This window comes from Carcharhinus amblyrhynchos, chromosome 1 (assembly GCF_965287045.1).
Source record: "Carcharhinus amblyrhynchos chromosome 1, sCarAmb.v2.hapA, whole genome shotgun sequence".
NCBI lineage: Eukaryota > Metazoa > Chordata > Chondrichthyes > Carcharhiniformes > Carcharhinidae > Carcharhinus > Carcharhinus amblyrhynchos.
In genome coordinates, this window is record NC_137324.1 from 70,259,310 (window position 1) to 70,279,505 (window position 20,196).

General features: G+C 40.1%; 1 protein-coding gene across 12 annotated transcripts in view; it reads left to right on the forward strand.

Annotated features, from left to right (window-relative positions):
• The window catches only part of trappc13 (trafficking protein particle complex subunit 13), an 82,218-nt gene that overhangs the window by 22,104 nt on the left and 39,918 nt on the right, over positions 1-20,196 (forward strand). For 6 of the 12 annotated variants that reach the window (XM_080186581.1, XM_080186575.1, XM_080186576.1 and 3 more), the window contains 2 exons: positions 15,065-15,133; positions 16,688-16,787. In XM_080186581.1, coding sequence (XP_080042707.1) covers positions 15,067-15,133; positions 16,688-16,787 — 167 coding nt within the window. In that variant the 5' untranslated portion in view covers positions 15,065-15,066. Of the gene's footprint in view, positions 1-5,111; positions 5,253-5,421; positions 8,368-10,274; positions 10,320-15,064; positions 15,134-16,687; positions 16,788-20,196 lie in introns of those variants that run through there. The other 6 variants (XM_080186577.1, XM_080186610.1, XM_080186586.1 and 3 more) reach the window with 6 other exon arrangements.

Sequence of the window (20,196 nt, forward strand, 5' to 3'; positions counted from 1 at the left end):
ACACCGGCATTCGGAGCGCTGCTCCTTCATCACGAAGGAGCAGCACTCTGATAGCTAGTGGCGTTTGCTGCCAAATAAACCTGTTGGGCTTTAATCTGGTGTTTTGAGAATTCTTACTGGAATTAATGGGGGCATGGAAGCAATTTGAGGTTATGGATTCTAAGTACCATGGGAGAATCTTGTGTGGCACGTAAGTTTAAATCTTTGTTTTACCCTCCCCATATTATTTTAGTAACACAGCTGCCTTCTGACTGTACATTGACTTAATGCAAAGTAACATAAGTATCTGCTGATGAGGACTGCATTACAATTTATGTAGCAGGAAGTGCTGAAATTCCATTCAGTAAATGTACTTAATTCCACCAATGATTACAGATAATCAGCTTATGTTATTGAAATGTCCATCCAATTATATCAGCCTTTTTAAGGGAAACATGGTTTTTAAAGCCTTCGAACTACCACCCTATCTTTAGCCAATTTTTTTTTGCTAAAGTCTTGAATATAGGGTTGACTCGGCTTCACACCCATTTCTTGCAAAACTTTGGCAAAAGTGGGACCTGTAAGCAATCTTGCTGCATTTCAATACTCCGAGCTAGTTGTGAATGAGATCCTTTTTGACCGTAGTATATTGAGTATTGCAGAAAAACCAAAAGGGAGTAATCATTATTTGCACGATCTGCCCAAATCCATTCTGTATAATTTAGAAATGCAGAAATTAGAAGCAGAAGTAGACCATTTCACCTTTTGAGCCTGCTCCACCATTAATTTTGATCATGGCTGGTCATCAATGAACCCCCATATTCTTTGATCCCTTTAGCCTCAAGAGCTATATCTAATTTCTTCTTGAAATCAGACAACATTTTGGTCTCAACTCTATTCTGTCGTAGTAACTTCCACACATTCACCCTTCTCTGGGTGAAGAAATTTCTCCTCACCTCACTTCTAAAAAGTTTACCCCGTATCCTCAAACTGTGGCTTGCAGTTAGAAAATCCCCCATCATAGGGAGCATTCTTTCTGACCCTATTAGAATTTTAAGTTTCTATGAGATTTCCCCCCCCCCCTCACTCTTCTAAACTCCAGTGAATATAGTCCAAACCAACTTAGTCTCTCCTCATATGACAGATGTGCTATCCCAGGAATCAGCCTGGTTAAACCTTTGCTGTACTCCCTCTATAGCAAGGACACCCTGCCTCAGATAAGAACACCAAAGCTACTCACAATACTCTGGGTATGCCCTCACCAACACCCTATACAATTGCAGCAAAAATCCCTCCCCATCCCTTTATACAAATCCTCTTGCTGTGACAGCTAATATACCATTTGGTGCCTTTACTGCCTCCTGTACTTGTGCATTTTGATTACCCTACTTGGCCACTGTACCTGTGTATTCTGCCCCAAGCTCTGGTATGTCATCCTTCCAGCTCTCTGCCATGCTCTCCTCTTTTAAGACAGCTTAAAATTGCCTTTGACCAAGGTTTTGGCCAATTGCCCTAATATTGCTTACTATAGCTCAGTGGCATATTTTGTTTTATAATGTTTTAAATTGCATTAGGGTCTTTAATTACATTACAGGTACTTTATAAATATAAGCAACTCTTACTCTAAAATTAATTGCTCGCTGGTGCTAAGTTCAGATTCAGCCAGGACTACTCAGCTTTTGACCTCACAACAGCCTTAGTCCAAACATGAACAAAAGAGCTATTCTTGAGGTGAGGCGAACATGGCTGACTTTGACATCAAGGCAGCATTTGACTGTGTGTCGTCAAGATGCTCTAGTAAAACTGAATCGGTGGGGGGGAAAGAGGATACTCTCCATTGGTTAGAGTCATATCTAGCACAAAGGAAGATGGTTGTTGTTGTCGGAGGTCAATCATCTCAGTCCCGTAATTCATCTGCAGGGCACAAGTCAGAAATGTGATGGAATACATTCCAATTGCCTGGATGAATGTAGTTGCAGTACAGTGCAGCACAAGGCAGCCCACTTAATTGGCACTTTATCCACCGCCTGAAATCTCGCTCTTCCACCACTGGCGCAGTGACAGCAATGTGTAACATCTAAACGATGCGCTGCAGCAACTCACCACGGCTGCTTAGACAGCATCTTCCAAACCCATTGGCTCTACCATCCAGAAAGACAAGGGTAGCAGAAGCAAAGGAACGTCATAACATAAATAGGAGCAGGAGTAGGCCATCTAGCCCTTCGAGCCTGCCCCGCCATTCAACAAGATCATGGCTGATCTGAAGTGGATCAGTTCCACTTTCCCACCACCTGCAAGGTCCTCTCGAAGTTGCCCACCATTCCTACATGGAAATATATCACCATTCCTTCATTGTTGCTGTCAAAGTACTAGAACTCCCTTATCACCAGCTGTGGATGTACCTACACTACGTGGATTGCAAAGGTTTGAGAAGGCAGCGCAAGACCACTATCTCGAGGGAAATTGGGGATTGTTAATGCTGGCCTAGCCAGTGATAGCCACATCCCATGAATGAATTTTTAAAAAGTTTTTACATTACTTGCTAGTCTTTCCTAATCTATTCCTCCCTTTTTTTAAACTCCTTTTGCTGGTTTCTAAAACTTTACCAGTCTTCTGGCCTAACACTTATCTTCACAACATTCTATGCCCCTTCTTTCAATTTGGTACTTCTTTAGTTATCTACAGAAAGTTCATTCTTCTTGAGCCTTTTTTCTCAATTGAAAACACCTTTAAAATGATTAAATATCTCCTTAAATGTCTGGTAGTGTTTACCTTAATCTATGTGCACAGTTCACTTTAGTGTCTTCTGTCTACATATCCTGGAAATTGTTTTTATTCGCGAATAAGACACTTGTTTCAGATTTAAGCTTCTCGCCCTCAAACTGAATATGGAATTCATCATGTTGTTGTCACTCACTTTTCCCTGGAGGACTTTACCTTGGGACCCTAAATTAATATTATGAATAATATATTGTTGTTTTAAAAAAAAACTCCTGAACACATTCTGTGAACTTGTCGTCAAAGCTACTTTTGCCAATTTAATGTATCCACCTTCCGTAAACTTGACCGAAATGCTCCTTTCCATAACATATCACTCACTAAGTCATGTTCACTTGTTACAGAGTATTCATTGAGTGCCTCATTTTTAAAATTCTCATTCTTGCTTTCAAACCCCTTCATGTCCTTACCTGTTCTTACTGTGTATTCTTCTTCAAACCACCAAGATATCTGCACTCCCAATCTGATTTCTTGAGCATCCCTATTTTAATTACTCTATCTTTGGCAACTATAGGTCAGTGGACATTTTTATGGTCTGCCCCTCACCCACTCCGATTCAGTGGCAGGCAGGGCGGTAAAATTTTGGCCTGTGTCTTCTGCGGCAAAACCCTAATCTCTAAAGTATTCTCCAAGCCTCTGTCTCTTCCTTTGCCTTTAAGGTGCTCTTTAACGTATCTATCATATATCATCATATGGGGCTGGATGTCCAATTTTATTTGATAACATTCCTATGGAAACCTTTGGAACAATTACCATGCTAACAGTGCCATGTAAGCTTAAGTTTGTTTATTAGTGTCACAAGAGGGCTTACGTTAGCACTGCAATGAAATTACCATGAAAATCCCCTAGTTGCCACACTCCAGCACCTGTTCAGGTTCGCCAAGGCAGAATTTAGCATGGTCAATGCATCTAACCAGCACATTTTTCAGATTGTGGGAGGAGATCTAGGGATCTAGGTGTATGTGTACATAGATCCCTGAAAGTTGGGAATCAAGTAGATAAGGTTGTTAGGAAGTCATACGGTGTCTTGGCGTTTATTGGTAGGGGGATTGAATTTAGGAGCCGCAGCGTCATGTTGCAACTGTTCAAAACTCTGGTGCGGCCGCACTTGGAGTATTGTGTGCAGTTCTGGTCCCCACATTATAGGAAGGATGTGGAGGCATTGGAGAGGGTGCAGAGGAGGTTTACCAGGATGTTGCCTGGTATGGAGGGGAGGTCCTATGAGGAGAGACTGAGGGATTTGAGGTTGTTTTCGTTGGAAGGAAGGCGGCTAAGAGGGGATCTTATTGAAACATATAAGATGATTAGAGGTTTAGATAGGGTGGACAGTGATAGCCTTTTTCCTCGGATGGAGAAAGCTAGCACGAGGGGGCATAGCTTTAAATTAAGGGGTGGTAGTTATAGGACGGATGTCAGAGGTAGGTTCTTTACCCAGAGGGTGGTGAGGGATTGGAATGCCCTGCCTGCTGCAGTTGTAAATGCGCCTAGTTTGGGGGCGTTTAAGAGATCAGTGGATAGGTTTATGGATGGAAAGGGATTGGTTCAGGTTAGTGGGTCATTGCTTTTTGATTGGTCGGCGCAACACCGTGGGCCGAAAGGCCTGTTCTGCGCTGTTATGTTCTATGAGATGTGGCAGCCAATTTATGCGCAGCAAAGTCCCAAAAAACAACGGCCAGTTACCTGTTTGTTGAGGGATAAATGGTGGCCAGGACACCAGAAGAACTTCCCGACTCTTCTACGGGATCTTTAACATTTAGCTAAGGGTACTTCTTCTGAAAGGCAAATTATCTGATAATGCAGCATTCGCTCAATTTAGCTATCCCTTTTAGTAGGCTTAATGTGCCCCTGAAAAAATGGCATGCTAACCAAAAGGTTACATGTAATAATGGTAGGTTACATTTCTGTATTTTTAATGTGAAAAACCTATTGGATGTCTTGAACCTAACTGGCCCAAGCCTTCTCTTACCAATTAGAGATCTGATGAAGGGCCATCCAGATGCTCAATGTTAGCTCTATTCTCTCTCCTTCTGTCAGGCCTGTTGAGATTGTCCAGCATTTTCTGTCTCTTGTTTTGATTCCCTTAATAACTCTTAACTTGCTAATTATTTTGATATCTCTCCTGCTGGCTACTTCCCATTTCCTGTTTGCCCTTGCTCACAGTGAGGTGGCAAATGAAAGGATCAGTGCTGGGAAGTTGCAGATTGTTTTTTGTTTAACCATGTTAAAATGAAAATGGTATTTGGGAAACATTCCTAATTTGCAAACTGTGCTAAAACAAAAACACACGATTGGAACATGCTTTAAATGGGGTATACTTGTATTGCACTGTGATTCAGCTTGGATTCTGTGTTCAGTTCTCAGGAGTGGGACTGCAGACTATGCGCTTCTGACTGATGAGAAAAAAGTACTACTGAACCACTGCTGACAACTAGTGCCTTCTTCTCTTATCTCCCAAAAATAGAGTATGACGTTGATAGTTTTGCACATATGTCAAAGTGAGTACAAAGTGGCAGAATTAAGTTGGGATATTGTCTACGTGAAGATTTGAAATGATGGCAAAATGTGACTTTTTGAAGCAGATTCCAAGATGAATTTTCAAAAGCTGCATTGCTGTTTTAGTTGAAGAATTAGCTAAAAAATATTCAATGACATTTATTTCTGCAGGGTAGTGCTTCCTGAAGGTGATAAGACTGCTGCATCCCGATATTATGCTGCTTCTAAACTGTTGAAGCAGTCAGTGACAAATCACTTCATTCTGAATGACTTTGAATTTAAGGAGAAAACCTTGCTAATGTTCATTGACCCCCCAGGGATTCAAGCTGAGACAGCTGCTTGTTGCCCAGAGGAATCATTTATATGGAGGTGGTGGTCCATTATAGGCCTAATCAAGACTGTTCCCCAGATGCACTGAAAATTACAAAAAGATTGCTGGAAAACTTCCTGCAAAGAACTCCACCAAGGTTCATACCATTGTTTCCAAATAATCTGCAAAGTTTACCAGTAAAGCCTCAGAAATGTCCTCCAGCTATTTCAAATGAAGAAGCAAAAAGAATTGAAAAACATTTGGTTGAGATAGAATTCAAAGCAAAAGCTCAAAATTATGACTGCACAGAGGATCTTCTAGAATTTTCTGCAAACCTGCAAAGGGTTGGCCCTCTTACTCAGGTAGTTGCTACGGAATTTCTTCCAAAAATTACAAGTTTACACTGCGGAGTTACAAGTAAGGAATCCAAATCAGAACGGACTTGGAGTATTGCAGGATACAGCAGAATAAGGGGACCAAGCACTTTGGCAGTCAGTCAAAGACTTCAAACCATCAAGGAAAAACTCCAATTGCATTCTTTTCAAAGAGCAAAGTGGGTCATTGATCAGTCCAATTGCAGTACTCAGCAGCTGGAGGAGAGCTGGGCTAAACTGAACAGTGTTATCAAACATGGTCACCTTCCAGGTTGTAATGCTAAAATGCATAGACATCTTGGTCAAATATGGGTTTTCTGTGATGTTGTATACTGTGAATATGTTGGTAATTTGATTAAACAAATATTAAATCTTACAGGTAAAATCAATTTGCTTGTACATAGACATGGTTTAATTTATAACTTGTAGCTATGTGAAATGTTATTTCAGAAGGAAAATGACATTGACATCTATGAATTCCTTGTTATTGTCTGTGGACTTTAAACAATATAGCTTTAAATGTAATTTTGATAAATGAGTGGATTGTCTTTCAGAACCACTCATTGGTGAGCTCTTTAGCATATTTGGGTGTTAGCCTTAACTCAGGGCTTGCACTTGCATCTAAGACAGGAGATTGTCCAAGTCCCACTTGAGAGATTTGAGCACAAAATCCAGACCAACATCTTGGTGCAGTACTGAGGGTGTGCTGTTCTAGTGAAAGTGCTGTGTTTTTATTGAGATGTTGAACCATCTGGGGAAGATTTCATGGCCCTTTGAAGGAAAAATGGAGAGTTCTTAGTTAATATCACTTGAAAACTGATATCACATTGCAGTTTGAGATACCTTCCTGTACAAAGTATTTCTACAAGTTTAATTCAAAGTGACTACGTTTCAAAAGCCTTTGATGTGCTGTGAAGCACACTAATATGTCCTGAGATCATGTAAAACATGCTGTAGATGCAAGACTTTTAGTATGAAAGAGGAAAGGTGATCTTAAATGGGACTTTCTTTTGTTTTGAGAGATTTTAAAATGTATGCAAATGATAAAGGTGAAGACTGTGCTTTCTATACTGATCCATCGATATCTGTACTAGAATTTATTTTCTATAATGTTGTTTTATGGAATGTTCCCTGCAGTCAGTGGTCTGTATGGCATTGTGTCATTAAGAAATGGAAGGTCAAGTTTTATTTCTGATCACTTGAGTTAGCCATTTTAGTCAGGGCAGGGGTCATGGTGTTACATTTGACTTCAGCATTCCTGGGTATGAGAGAGAGGAAAGAAAGCTGCAGCTCAGCTCTTGCTTCTGATCACTATCCAGCAATCTTAGCTGAAAATGTGTGTAGAGGAAGAGACTGTGGACACTAGACAAGATCTAGCTTGCTTATGCTCTTTTGGACAACATGGTAGCACAGTGGTTGGCACTGCTGCCTCAGGAGCCAGGGACCTGAGTTTCAGTTCCTGCCTGGGTGACTATGCAAATTCCAAACAGACAATCTTCCCATGTCTACGTGGGTCTCATCTGTATGCTCCAGTTTCCTGCCACAGTCCAAATGTGTACAGGTTAGGTGGATTGGCCATGTAAATTGCCCCTTAGTGTCCCAAAAGGTGTAGCTTAGATGGATTAGCCAATGTAAATGTGTGGTGTTAAGAGGGTGAAGCAGGGGAGAGGACTTGGGTAAGATACTCTGTCAGAGAGTCAGTGCAGACTCAATGGGCTGAATGGCATCCTCCTTCACTGGAGGAACTCGATGATCCCACAGTTGATTTGGCTGTTAGCAGTTGCTGTGTGAGCTCTTGTTTGCAGAGTTGAGACTTCCATCAGTGCCTCATAGGGTGCTGCTGCTGTGATGCTATTTACCAGCATGAGGTGAGAGTGACAGCTGATGGTATTATAACCACTTTAAATATTTCTGCAAATGAAAGGTATATTAAGTATTCACCTTGGTAGCAGTAAATATTAAAATTGTGTTATGATGATGTTAACTGAACATCATTAATTATGTAACTAAAGGTTCACACCTCTGAAATGGAGGAGAGTGATTTTTGATCTCCAAGGGTGAACATTTCTGACTTAAATAGCTTTTTAAGCAAAATATAGCATTTAATGACAGTTTTACTTCTCTGAAAATTATTTGACCTGAACTTGAAGATTACAGATTAGATTGTCTTCACTGCAATCTTTGATAGTCACTCTGTGACAGGCACAAGTCAGTAATCATCCATTAAATCTGACAGCCATAACTGGAAAATCTCAGTTAGCCAGAAAGATGGATCACCCAAATGATGCAAACTTTGTGAACTACAGTGCCATTCCATACTGAAAAGTGAAGGGAGGAGAGAAAGCAAAATTGTAATAGAGATATGTATTTATGCAAATAAGAATTGTTCAAGTTAATCTCACATGGATCATGATTTGTATGTAAAATGTACAAATGCACTGGAAATAAATATTTAAAATATACCAAATTTGTCTTTATTACCTGAATTTAGAAGAAGTGCATCATGATGAACTGTTAAATTTCATGTACTCAATTTTACAATCTGCATGGACTGGCATTACAGAACTTCAGACAGAGCTCCTCGTTTTAAATTCATTCTTCCCTTGTACCTTATAAGTTATATCTTTTCTAGGTCAAGTGGGTTGCATGTTAACTTGCTACAAGTTTTGAGGATAAGTGAGAGCAGCTTCTTATAGTCTATAATTTATGACCTGCGCATTTCAAAGTTCTATATGTGCCTAGTTTTCCCCTTAGTAGCTTATTAATGGGAAATTACCTTTTTTGCCATAATTTAAAAAAATTGGATCAAATGATTTGTGCCAAAATTGTCTAACGATTACGTGCCTTGTACATTTTTCCTCCTACATTTGGCAAAAAATCTTGGGTGGGATTCTCCAGCTGTGCGTAAACTGGAGAATCCCGCCCAAGGTCAATGGACCTGTGCGTGGTGTGCGCCTCCCCCCACTCCTCCCAACACTGCTACGTTTCCCATGGCATAAGGGATGGGAGAATTATTCCCCCCCACCCCACGTAAAGCTACCATTCCCCTAACAACTTCATAAGACACGTGTAAAAAGTAAATAGTTCAAAATGCCAGGCAAAAATTCTTACCATTTGGAATAATAGCAGATTTAAGTGTTCAGATGATCCTTTTGCACCTTACTTTAATTGATGCTATAACTCCAAAGCACTGCTTTTTTTTCCATGGTAGCCCTGTGCTTCACATACATAGTGCCTGAGACCAAAATGTTGTTAACGTGAGATGATGATTAATAAAAGCAGTTCTTTTAAAATCCTGGCTGATTTGATTGTGGCCTTCACTCTACTTTTGTGTGTTCCGCCAACCCTTGACTCCCTTGTAGATTGAAAATCTATCCAATTTAGCCTTTAATATATTCAACAGTACAACTACCACTTCTCGTTCTAGTAGACAATTCCAAAGACCATCGACCTTCTGAGAGAAGACTTATTTGTTTTAACCTGGAGACGCCTTTTGTTTTTAAGCAATATCCCCTGTTCTAGATTCCCCCATGAGGGGTACATGTTCTCATCCTGCCAAGCCTCCTCTGAACGGTATGTTTCATTAAGATCACCCTTCATTCTTCTAAACTCCAGTAAGCATAGAACCAACCTATTCAACCTTTCCTCATAAAACAACTCCTTTATCCAAGGATTCAGTCTAGTGAATTGCTTCCAACGCACGTACATCTCTCCTTAAGTAGAGAGACCAAAATTGAATGTAGCACTCTGATTTCACCAATGCTCATACAGTAGCAAGACTTCCATACTTGTATACTGTATCCCCTCTTGCAGTAAAGTCAACATTACATTTGCCTTCCTAACTACTGCATGCTAAGCTTCTGGATTCAAGTATAAGGACACACTTTGCTGTATATCTCTCCATTTAAATAACCTTTTCAATTCCTCCTGCCAAATTTAACCTCACGTTTTCCTACAATGTATTCCTGTCAATTTTTTTGCTGACTTGATTTAACCTATCTATATCCCTTTGCAGACTTTGTATCATTCTCCTACTTATCTTTGTATTTGAACAAACGTGGTTACATTTGAAGTTGGCACTCTGGGTAGCATTTTGAATAAAACCCTTTTTTTATATAACAAATGCATGTTGGGCCCAGGAGCCAAGATCCATAAAATCCCCAAATTTGGCACACATCTGGTCCTGAGCTCTCTGGATAAGAGGTTTGATACCTGTACTAGCTTTAGCTACGTATTTCCTTTTTGTATGCTTGTACTTTTATTTCTGTTTTTGCACTTGCTAGTTTACTCTTGTGGTCTAATTTCTCTCTTTTTGTCATCCTTTACTGGTCTCTAAAGCTGTAAGGAGATTCAGAATGGCTTGGGACCAAAGATCAGCAGATCAGGTTAGATAAGATCAGAGAAGAGTTATAAAGCACCTGAAATATACTGCTTGCATTGAGGCACGTATAACCACTATCAGAGAATTTAGACCTATATTTTTGAAAATATTCTGTTTATAACAAAAGAATATACCTTTGTTAACAATATAATGCTCGTAAGGTATTTTGGGGCATAATTAAGTAAAAAGAATCACATTCCTTAAAACAATACTGCTGTTGAGCAAAGGGAAAAACAATTCTTATCAGTAGTTTCCAGACAGTCCTTATGAATAGGATACATGTTGAACTAAGGACATTGGATAAGAGGGTCTAGTAAATATCAGGAGACTAAGATTCTTAAGGTCCACGAGATGATCACGCAGTCCCAAGCCACCCAGGAGCAGATGTTATTGGCCATGGTTCATAACCTATACATATAATTGTCTCATACCCAGTTGGGGCGGGCAAATAGCTTTTGAAAATTGTATAATTGCAGAACTAAGAGTAATGGCATTTCAGAATTGATTTGGAACTGCCCCAAATAGTTCTCCCTCATACGTTGACCAAGCTTGGAAAAATAAAGAACTTCTTTTACCAGAGTACTATTTCTATGAGTCTTTGTGTTAGTTGAGGGGAAATCCCCTACATGAAAGCCAGCATAATACATAGGCTCTGAAAACGCTCCTACAAAAATTTACCCAATCTTTTAGCCTACTACTAATCTTTGCACCATTATATGTCTTTGTTGATACCCTCATCCTCTTTAGTTAGCCACAGATGGTACATCATTCTCTGTCGTTCTTTCTCAATTAATTGGCATATTAGCCTTTGTTGTAAGAGGGTTGGTGTAAAGAAATCTTGCTACAATTATACAGGGATTTTGTTACAATTATGAAATATCTTGTTAAATGGTTGCCATAGCTTTTGTACTGTAACTAGTGTACTTTGGCCAACTGTTTTCATACCATTGTAATTGCCTGTATTTAAGTTTAATATTCTAGTTTTCGACTTGCGTTTCTCACCCTTGCACTGAATGTAAAATTCATTATGTTATGCTCACTTTTAATGAGAGGATCCTTTACTATGAGATCATAGATTAATGCTGTCTCATTCCACATTATCAGATTTAAAATAGCTTGTTGCCTTGTTGGTTCCAGGATATATTGTTCTAAAAAAATTTCCTAATATAGCCTATGAATTCATCCTCCTGGTTACTTTTGCCAAATTGATTTGTTCAATCTATGAAGATTAAAGTTTCTGTTGGTTATTATAATACTTTTTTACAAACCTCCATTATTTCTCGATTTTAAACTCTGTCCTACAGTGTAGCTACTCTTGGGGGACCTATAAATTATTCCCACCAGTGACTTCATTGCTATTTGTACTTCCACCTCTGAACCAAGATATTTCTTCATGGCTACTGATTTATTCTTTACCGTCACATTTTCCTTTTCTCCTGTGTGAAATGTCAAATACCCTTGACCTCCAGCCATGATTGTTTTTCAGCTCTGTCTCCGTAATTCTTAACATACAGTTAATTTTGTTTGTGCCATGAATTCATCCACCTTATTATAAATGCTTTAAATTCTTCTTAGCAATTTTCCCTACTCTGGCTTTAGCTGGTGCACCCATGTTTGCAAGTACTGTCCCTTCTTGTCACACTTAGGTCATTACTGCTATCCAGCACAAGTGCCTCATTCTTTCTCATTTACTGTTCCAAATCTTCCCTCACGTGCACTTTCCATCCCCACTGTTTTACTTAAAGACCTCTAAAACTGTAGTTATATGCCAAAAGGCATTTGATAAGATGCCAGACAAAAGATTAATGTCAAGAGCTTGAGCATATTAGAATGGGTGAAAAATTGGTTAACAGACAGGAAGCAAAGTGTAGACATAAAAAGGAAATTTTCAAATTGATGATGAACGGAGAGCTGCATGGATCAGTACTGGAAGCTCAGCTGTATGCCATTCATATTAATGACTTAAACAGAGAGTAATATATTTAAGTTTGCTGATACAAAGCTAGGGAAATTAAGTTGAGGAGGACGCAGAGGTATGGACAGGTTAACTGGGCAAATAGCAGAAAGAACTTAATGTGGAGAAATGTGATAAGCATTTTGGTTGTAAGGACAGAAAGGCAGAATAATTTTTAAAAGCTGTTAAACATGGAAGTTTGCTCAGAGACTTGGATATTTTTGCACAAGTTAGCATGCAGGTATGGAAAGCAATTGGGAAGGCAGTGACATGTTGGCCTTTCTTACAAAGCGTTTGGAGTACAAGAATACAGAAGTCTTGTAACAATTATGTGGGGCTTTGGTGAGACCGTAGCTGGAATAGTGTGTGCTGTTTTGGTCTCCACATTCAAGGAAGGGTATACTTATGTTGGAGAGAGTTCAGCAAAGGTTCGCTAAGTTGGTCCCTAGGGTGAAAGAGTTGCCATATGTGAGAGACTGAATAAATTGAGTCAATATTCTCTTTAGTTGAGAAGAATGAAAGATTAAAGATTCTGAAAGGGATTGACAGTGTAGACACGTTGTTTCCCTGGGCTGGGGAATTTAGAACAGGAGACCATAGTCTTGGGTTGAGAGGGATATCATTTTGCACTGAGGTTAGAAATTTCTGAATTCTGGGCTGTTAATCTTTGGAGTTTCCTATCCCAGTAGATTGTGGATGCTGCATCATTGAATACGTTTAAGATTGGGATTGTCACATTTTGGTTTCTTTGGGAATCAAGAGATAAGGGGAGCAGGCATGAAGCCAAAGATCTGTTCTGATTGTATTGAATGAAGGAGTAGGCTCAGTGAGTCATGTGGTTTACTCTTCCTATCTCTTGTACCTTTGTGTATGATTTGCCTCAACACTGATTCCATGTGGTTCAAGTGAAGGCTGTTCCAATGGTACCACTCCCTTTTCCCCAATCAACAGCTGTTTTTATTCACAATAAGTGAAATTTAATGGCTTGCGTTTTGCAGTAATTATGACTTCAATGATCACTGTCATTACTGCTCTGAAACTGACAGATGCGTGGTTAAATGCAGACATCTCCATAGTGTGCAAACTGATGTATCCAAGCCACATCCACAGTCTGAAATCCAAAAATCACTGAGCTCATGGAAACTTGCGCATAGTCTCATTAAAAACCTTATAAAAATACATCTGTTTAACAATGTACTAACTTTATACTTACTGCTGAAAAATCTCTGATCTTGGGAAGCTAATATTATAATTGTGAAATGTCAGGTTTCTCATCATACATTTCGTATTTTAAAATGTTATTAAAGTTTAATGTCAGCTTCTACCTGAAAGCCCTTTGTTTGTTCCAAGTTATTTTTAGTCTCTAAAAAAATTAATTCAAATTGAAGGATCATCAGTCTGAGAATGTTTAATGTGATTGACTTAACAGCCTCAAGATAAAGGGGGGGGGGTTTAGAACGGAGTTGAGAAAGAATTTCTTCACTCAAAGGGTGGTGAATCTCTGGAATTCTCTGCCCGTTGAAGTGGTGGAGGCTACCTCGCTAAATATTTTTAAGACGCGGGTTGATGGGTTTTTGATAAGAGAGGGGATTGAGGGTTATGGGGAGAGGGCGGGAATGTGGAACTGAGCCACGACAGATCAGCCATGATCTTATTGAATGGTGGGGCAGGCTCGAAGGGCTAGATGGCCTACTCCTGCTCCTATTTCTTATGTTCTTATATCACTGTTGTTGGACCCCAGAAGTTCTGCTTGACTTGTGGCAGAATTATCTGACTTTACAAAAGGTGAAATTCATGCTACAGATTGCTAGATCTTTATGGATGGTTTTCTTTGAGGTGCTGTCACTTCATCCCTGAAAGCAACTTCAAGTCCATTATTTATATGACTTCAGTAACAACAGAGAGATATGGTGGAATAAATTGACTGACTGTTGCACCAATCTAGTCATCAATGTATCCAAGCTAGTGTATACAAAGCATGAAAGAATTTGTTACCCAAGTAAGTTCAGTTAGTGAGTTGTGCCTTTATGTTGGTGATACCTCATGTTTTACAATTTTTGGTTATGTCTTTGGTTTACTACGCTATTTTTCCTTTTTCACACTCTTTTAAGCTGAGTTCATAGATTTGGATGGGAAATATATTAGGGAAGGCAGGGTCATGACTGGTGTTCAAGATCAGCATATGGGTTGAAGGAGGAATCTAGTTAGAGTCGCAGGCTAGTTTTTCTAGTCACATTTAGAGAGACGCCCATCAGAGTTGGAAGCTGAACCTTGAAGGCATAGTAAAGCAGGTGAGACAAAACTTGACAACACTCGATTTAGAAGAGTAACATGATAGGAACAGGAGAAGGCAGTTTTACCCTTTGAGTCTGTTCTGCCATAGACGGTCAGCCATGATTGTATTGCAAGTCCACCTCTTTCCACTCTCCCGTGTCTCTTTCTGAAAAATGTTTAAAATTTTTCCAATTAAATTTTAGAAACTGAAAAATATTCATAATTTACAAAAGATTTGCGGTTTGGATTTTTGTTGGATAAAGCTTTTGAGACATGGTGGAAGCAGGAAATTGGTGCTGCAGTACTGATCAGTCAGGATTTAATTAAACGAGAGAACAGGCTCTAAGGGCTGAATGGCTTGCTCTTGTTCCAGTGTTCTCTCTATATTGATGTTTTAACAGTAGTTGATACATTGTTAAATTGCTTAATACTATCAGTATTATAACTGTTTGATTTGTGACTGTTCTTGAACTGGTCATTTTGACTCCATTCTATGATTCTTTCCTCATTTCATATTATAGTGATGCGACTTACCAAGCCAACATTGTTTACCAACCTGCCAGTGACCTGTGAAGATAGAGACCTGCCTGGTGAGTTTGGATAATTCTTTAGAATTATTTTAGATAATCAAAAATGTTAACATGCAGTAACTACACATCACAGTATTCACGATGCAGTGAAGATACTGTTAAAATCTAATCTGAGGGTTAACTGTTAATTGCTTTTCTAGAGACAGTCTTTTTCTGACCGAAGAGTTTTAAAATATTTATTTCTATTTGATGTTCAGGTGTTCTATATGCAGAAAATTCAGTTGTCTCCTTGTACTAGAATCTTGGGTAGTGCCGGCTTGATCCACGTATGACAAAAATAGGGCCCTTTTCTGGCTTTGCAAATATTGATTTTTTTTTGATTATATAAAATAATAGCTTGCATATGCACATCACCCAGATAGTATCAGACAAGCACAGAATGAAGTCCATAATGCCATTTTGTGATGCACTTTGAAATCATCTATTTCTGCTAAAAGCAGTATAAACAGAACAGAAATCAGCTTGCCTTGTTTGTTTTTAGGCTGCTGATTTTGATTGCAGCCATTCTGATGATACTGGACTCCATCTATACCACTGATCATGAGTACCCCACTGGATGTCAATCCAGAGTTTAGCTCCAGAGCTCCAGTTTCCATTTGCAGGGACTGTACAGAATGGAGTTCTAATCTTGCAGCACAAATAAAGGCATGAATCTCCCTATTAAGCTAAAAGTTTATTTTGTGTAACCACCTTTGTGACATAGGCTCCTTCCTGAACTGTTACTGTCAGGGCCTGCTATCCACAGTATTCTCTCAGTACAGTTCTAATAATTCCAAATCCCATGTGTGAGAAAATGTCCTGTCCTTCAAGTGCATTAAGGTTACTTGTTACACCACCTGTGACAGTGGAAGAGTGAATGTATGCAAGTATTAATTTCAACCACACAGCTGTTTGCATACCATCACTGCTTTATCTGTATAATATCTGTAGCACTGAAATTAACCCTTTATTCATTGCCTCCCAAAATAAGGTAGCTGTCTTTGGGGAAAGCCAGTCATAACTACTGGTCAGCTGTTCCCTCTGATCAGTTTATTCCCTGATGTATGCAATGGCAGCATGCCCACCTGAGCCATCATTTAGTGTACAATGTTTTTACAACCATGTTCTTATCAGTGCCCATATCTGCTGCTCTGCTCCTTCAATCATTTTCTTCTTCCTCCCCCACCAACATCACCACTTCACAATCACTCCTGATCCTCCTCCTCACAGCTGTACACTAAATGTCTCTATCCCAAGCAGCATTGCAGTGCCCACTCACTGAATTCTCTACTGCCTCATTGAGTAGGCTAGATTGTCCAGCTGAAAAGCATTGAGGCCACCCTTCAACTTTGTTTTGCTCCCTCGTACCTATTCATTTGAAACTGACTCCAAAATCGACCATCCAAATCTTCTCCTTCCCGTGTTAATTTGCCTCTCAAATCTAATTTTTTCAAATGTTGGAAAGGTCCCTTTCCCAAATCTTTGTATTTTAAAAAAATTTCTTTGTCAAAAACATTCAGTTAATATAAGAATATATTCTGGAGGCAAGTGCCAATTAATAACTTTTTATTGCAGGAGATCTTTTCAGTCAACTTATGAAGGATGATCCCTCTACAGTTAAAGGAGCGGAGACCTTTATGTTGGGGGAAATGCTGACTCTCCCTCAGAACTTTGGGTAAGAATTCCTCAATCATTTGCATATGTTCCGTTATTCAGGTACATGTCTTTCATTTCTACTCTCTTCACTCCTCTTTCCCACCCCACTAAGTGCTGAACAAAAATGGTTAAGGAAATGGGAGAATATTGTGAAATTATCTTTCTGGGAGGGTGGAAACAGAATTCCAAAGAACTGTTCTTTCAGGCGAATTGCTCGTGTTTTAACCTTCGCAGATTCTCCTAGAATCCCTACAGTACAGAAAGAGGCCATCCGGCCCATTGAGTCTGCACCAACTCTCCAAAAAAGCATCCCACTGTGCCAAGTGTTTTGACAATTTTCTTTCTCCTCATTATCCTACTAAGAAGTCTTTTATTTATTGACCGTTCCGTTTGAAGACACTTGGACATCAGTCATAAATTTGACTTCAGCCCATTTGAAGCTGTGTCCCTTTATTTTATTTTAATTTGAAGTGGTGTTCTAGGTTTGATTTTCCATAGTGGTCGCTTATTTGTTCTTCAACAAAGATTGACAAAGAAGTTGACAAAGAAGGGTAGGAGAAACTATGAAGCTGGGCTAGCACTTAATATAAAAAAGGATAGCACGAGTTTTTATAAATATATAAAAAGGAAGAGGCTGGCTAGGGTGAACGTTGGACCCTTAAAGGATGAAAAGGGGGACTTAGTGGTAGGGGATGGAGAAATGGCTGAGGTCTTGAATAACTTTTTTGTTTCGGTCTTCACGGAGGAGGACGTGAATAATTTGCCGGGTGTTAGAGATGGAAAGGTGGTAGGACTGGAGGGTCTCAATGACATTATTGTTACTAGAGAGGCGGTGCTCGACAGACTGGAGGGGCTGATTGTGGACAAGTCGCCAGGACCGGATGGAATGCATCCGAGGGTTCTGAAAGAAATGGCGGAGGTGATAGTGGATGCCTTGGTGGTTATTTTCCAAACGTCGCTGGATTCCGGGGAAGTGCCGGAAGATTGGAAAACGGCTAATGTTACGCTGTTGTTTAAGAAGGGTGCCAGGCAAAAGGCAGGGAATTATAGGCCGGTTAGTTTAACGTCTGTTGTAGGTAAAATGTTAGAACCGTCATCAAGGAGGAAATAGCGAGGCATCTTGAGGGGAATTGCTTGATAGAGCAGATGCAGCATGGTTTCGTTAAGGGGAAGTCGTGTCTGACAAATTTACTGGAGTTCTATGAGGATGTGTCTAGGGCGGTGGATAGAGGAGAGCCGGTGGATGTGGTCTTTCTTGATTTTCAGAAGGCGTTTGACAAGGTACCTCACAAGAGGTTATTGCAGAAGGTCAGGGGACATGGAGTTGGGGGTAGGGTGCTAGCGTGGATAGAGGATTGGTTGTCAAATAGGAGGCAGAGAGTGGGGGTCAATGGGTGCTATTCGGATTGGTGGTTGGTGACTAGTGGAGTGCCGCAGGGGTCGGTGCTGGGGCCTCAGCTATTTACCATTTATATAGATGATCTGGAGGAGGGAACCGAGTGTATGGTGTCGAAATTTGCTGATGACACCAAGATTGGTGGAACGGCAAATTGCGCGGAGGGTGTGGAGAGTCTACAGAAGGATCTAGATAGGCTGGGCGAATGGGCCAGGAACTGGCAAATGGAATTTAATGTTGGCAAGTGCCAGGTGGTCCACTTTGGTAGGAATAATGGTAGGAAGGATTATTACTTACGTGGAGAAAAACTGCAGCAGGCGACGGTGCAGAGGGACCTCGGGGTCCTTGTGCATGAGTTGCAAAAACCCAGCTTGCAGGTGCAGCAGGTGGTCAGGAAGGCGAATGGGATGCTGGCCTTCATAGCGAGAGGGATTGAATATAAAAGTAGGGAGGTCTTGCTGCGGCTGTATAGGGCATTGGTGAGGCCGCAGCTGGAGTACTGTGTGCAGTTTTGGTCGCCGTACTTACGCAAGGATATTTTGGCCTTGGAGGGAGTGCAGAGGAGGTTTACTAGGCTGATGCCGGAGTTGAGGGGGTTGAGCTATGAGGAGAGGCTGAATAAACTAGGCTTGTACTCGTTAGAGTTTAGAAGAATGAGGGGAGATCTCATTGAGACGTATAAGATGATGAATGGGATGGATAGGATAGAGGTGGAGAGACTCTTCCTGCTCAGAAAGGACAGTAGGACTAGGGGGCACAGTCTCAAGATAAAGGGGGGGCGGTTTAGAACGGAGTTGAGGAAGAACTTCTTCACTCAAAGGGTGGTGAATCTCTGGAATTCTCTGCCCGTTGAAGTGGTGGAGGCTACCTCGCTAAATATCTTTAAGAAGTGGGTTGATGGGTTTTTGATAAGAGGGGATTAAGGGTTATGGGGAGAGGGCGGGAATGTGGAACTGAGCCACGACAGATCAGCCATGATCTTATTGAATGGCGGGGCAGGCTCGAAGGGCTAGATGGCCTACTCCTGCTCCTGTTTCTTATGTTCTTATCCCTTCCCCATCTCCTCCATTCGGGGTTGAAAAGCCTGTTTGTTTCTGTTCTGGCTATGTTGTTTGATGCTATGTGTCAGTCTTGTGGCTCTATCTGGATAGAGTTCTTGCCTCTTCTGTTATCAGAATACTATGCAGTCAGTATTAATAAAATTGTGAGCAAATTTTAATAATACAAATTGTAATTGATTAGTTGTGTGAAGAATGTATATAATCTATAGGAATGAAGTTCAGGTGCTTGAAAAATTATTCCCCTTAGTAGTAGTATATGTTTCTTTGGAGGGGGTAATGACTATTGTTATTGATTTTCACCTGGAACGCCTGTGGAAGTGCTCTGTTTGTGATACAAATGTATCGTGAGCAGTGTCAGAAGATCTTTTAATATTTAGCGGGCACTAAGTTCTTTAGTGCTTTGGTGCATCAAGGAGAAACTGTTGTTACATTAAGTAACTGTTTTGTACTTATGAGCAATCTGACTAGTCATTACCCCCTCCAAAGAAACATATACTCCTACTAAGGGGAATAATTTTTCAAGCACCTGAACTTCATTCCTATAGATTATATACATTCTTCACACAACTAATCAATTACAATTTATATTATTAAAATTTGCTCACAATTTTATCATTAATACTGACTGCATAGTATTCTGATAACGGAAGAGGCAAGAACTCTATCCAGATAGAGCAATCACCAGACAAATAACATTTGATCTGGCTTTTGGTGATGATTTTGGAGTACACTTCGAGAAAAATGGTCAGAAGGGTGGTATCTGTTAAGTCATTGCTTGTTTACAAAAGCACCACGTTAAACATTGTTGACATGCGTTTTGTCACTTGGCACTGATGTCTATGATGCAGAATTCTCTGCTCCTTCAACTTGGAGACACGATTTGTTGCATATTATCTTGCAAAGCAATGAAGAAAAAGCTGAATGATGGGAGGATTGATTTAACCATGAATTTAGAATAGGCTCATTGCTGG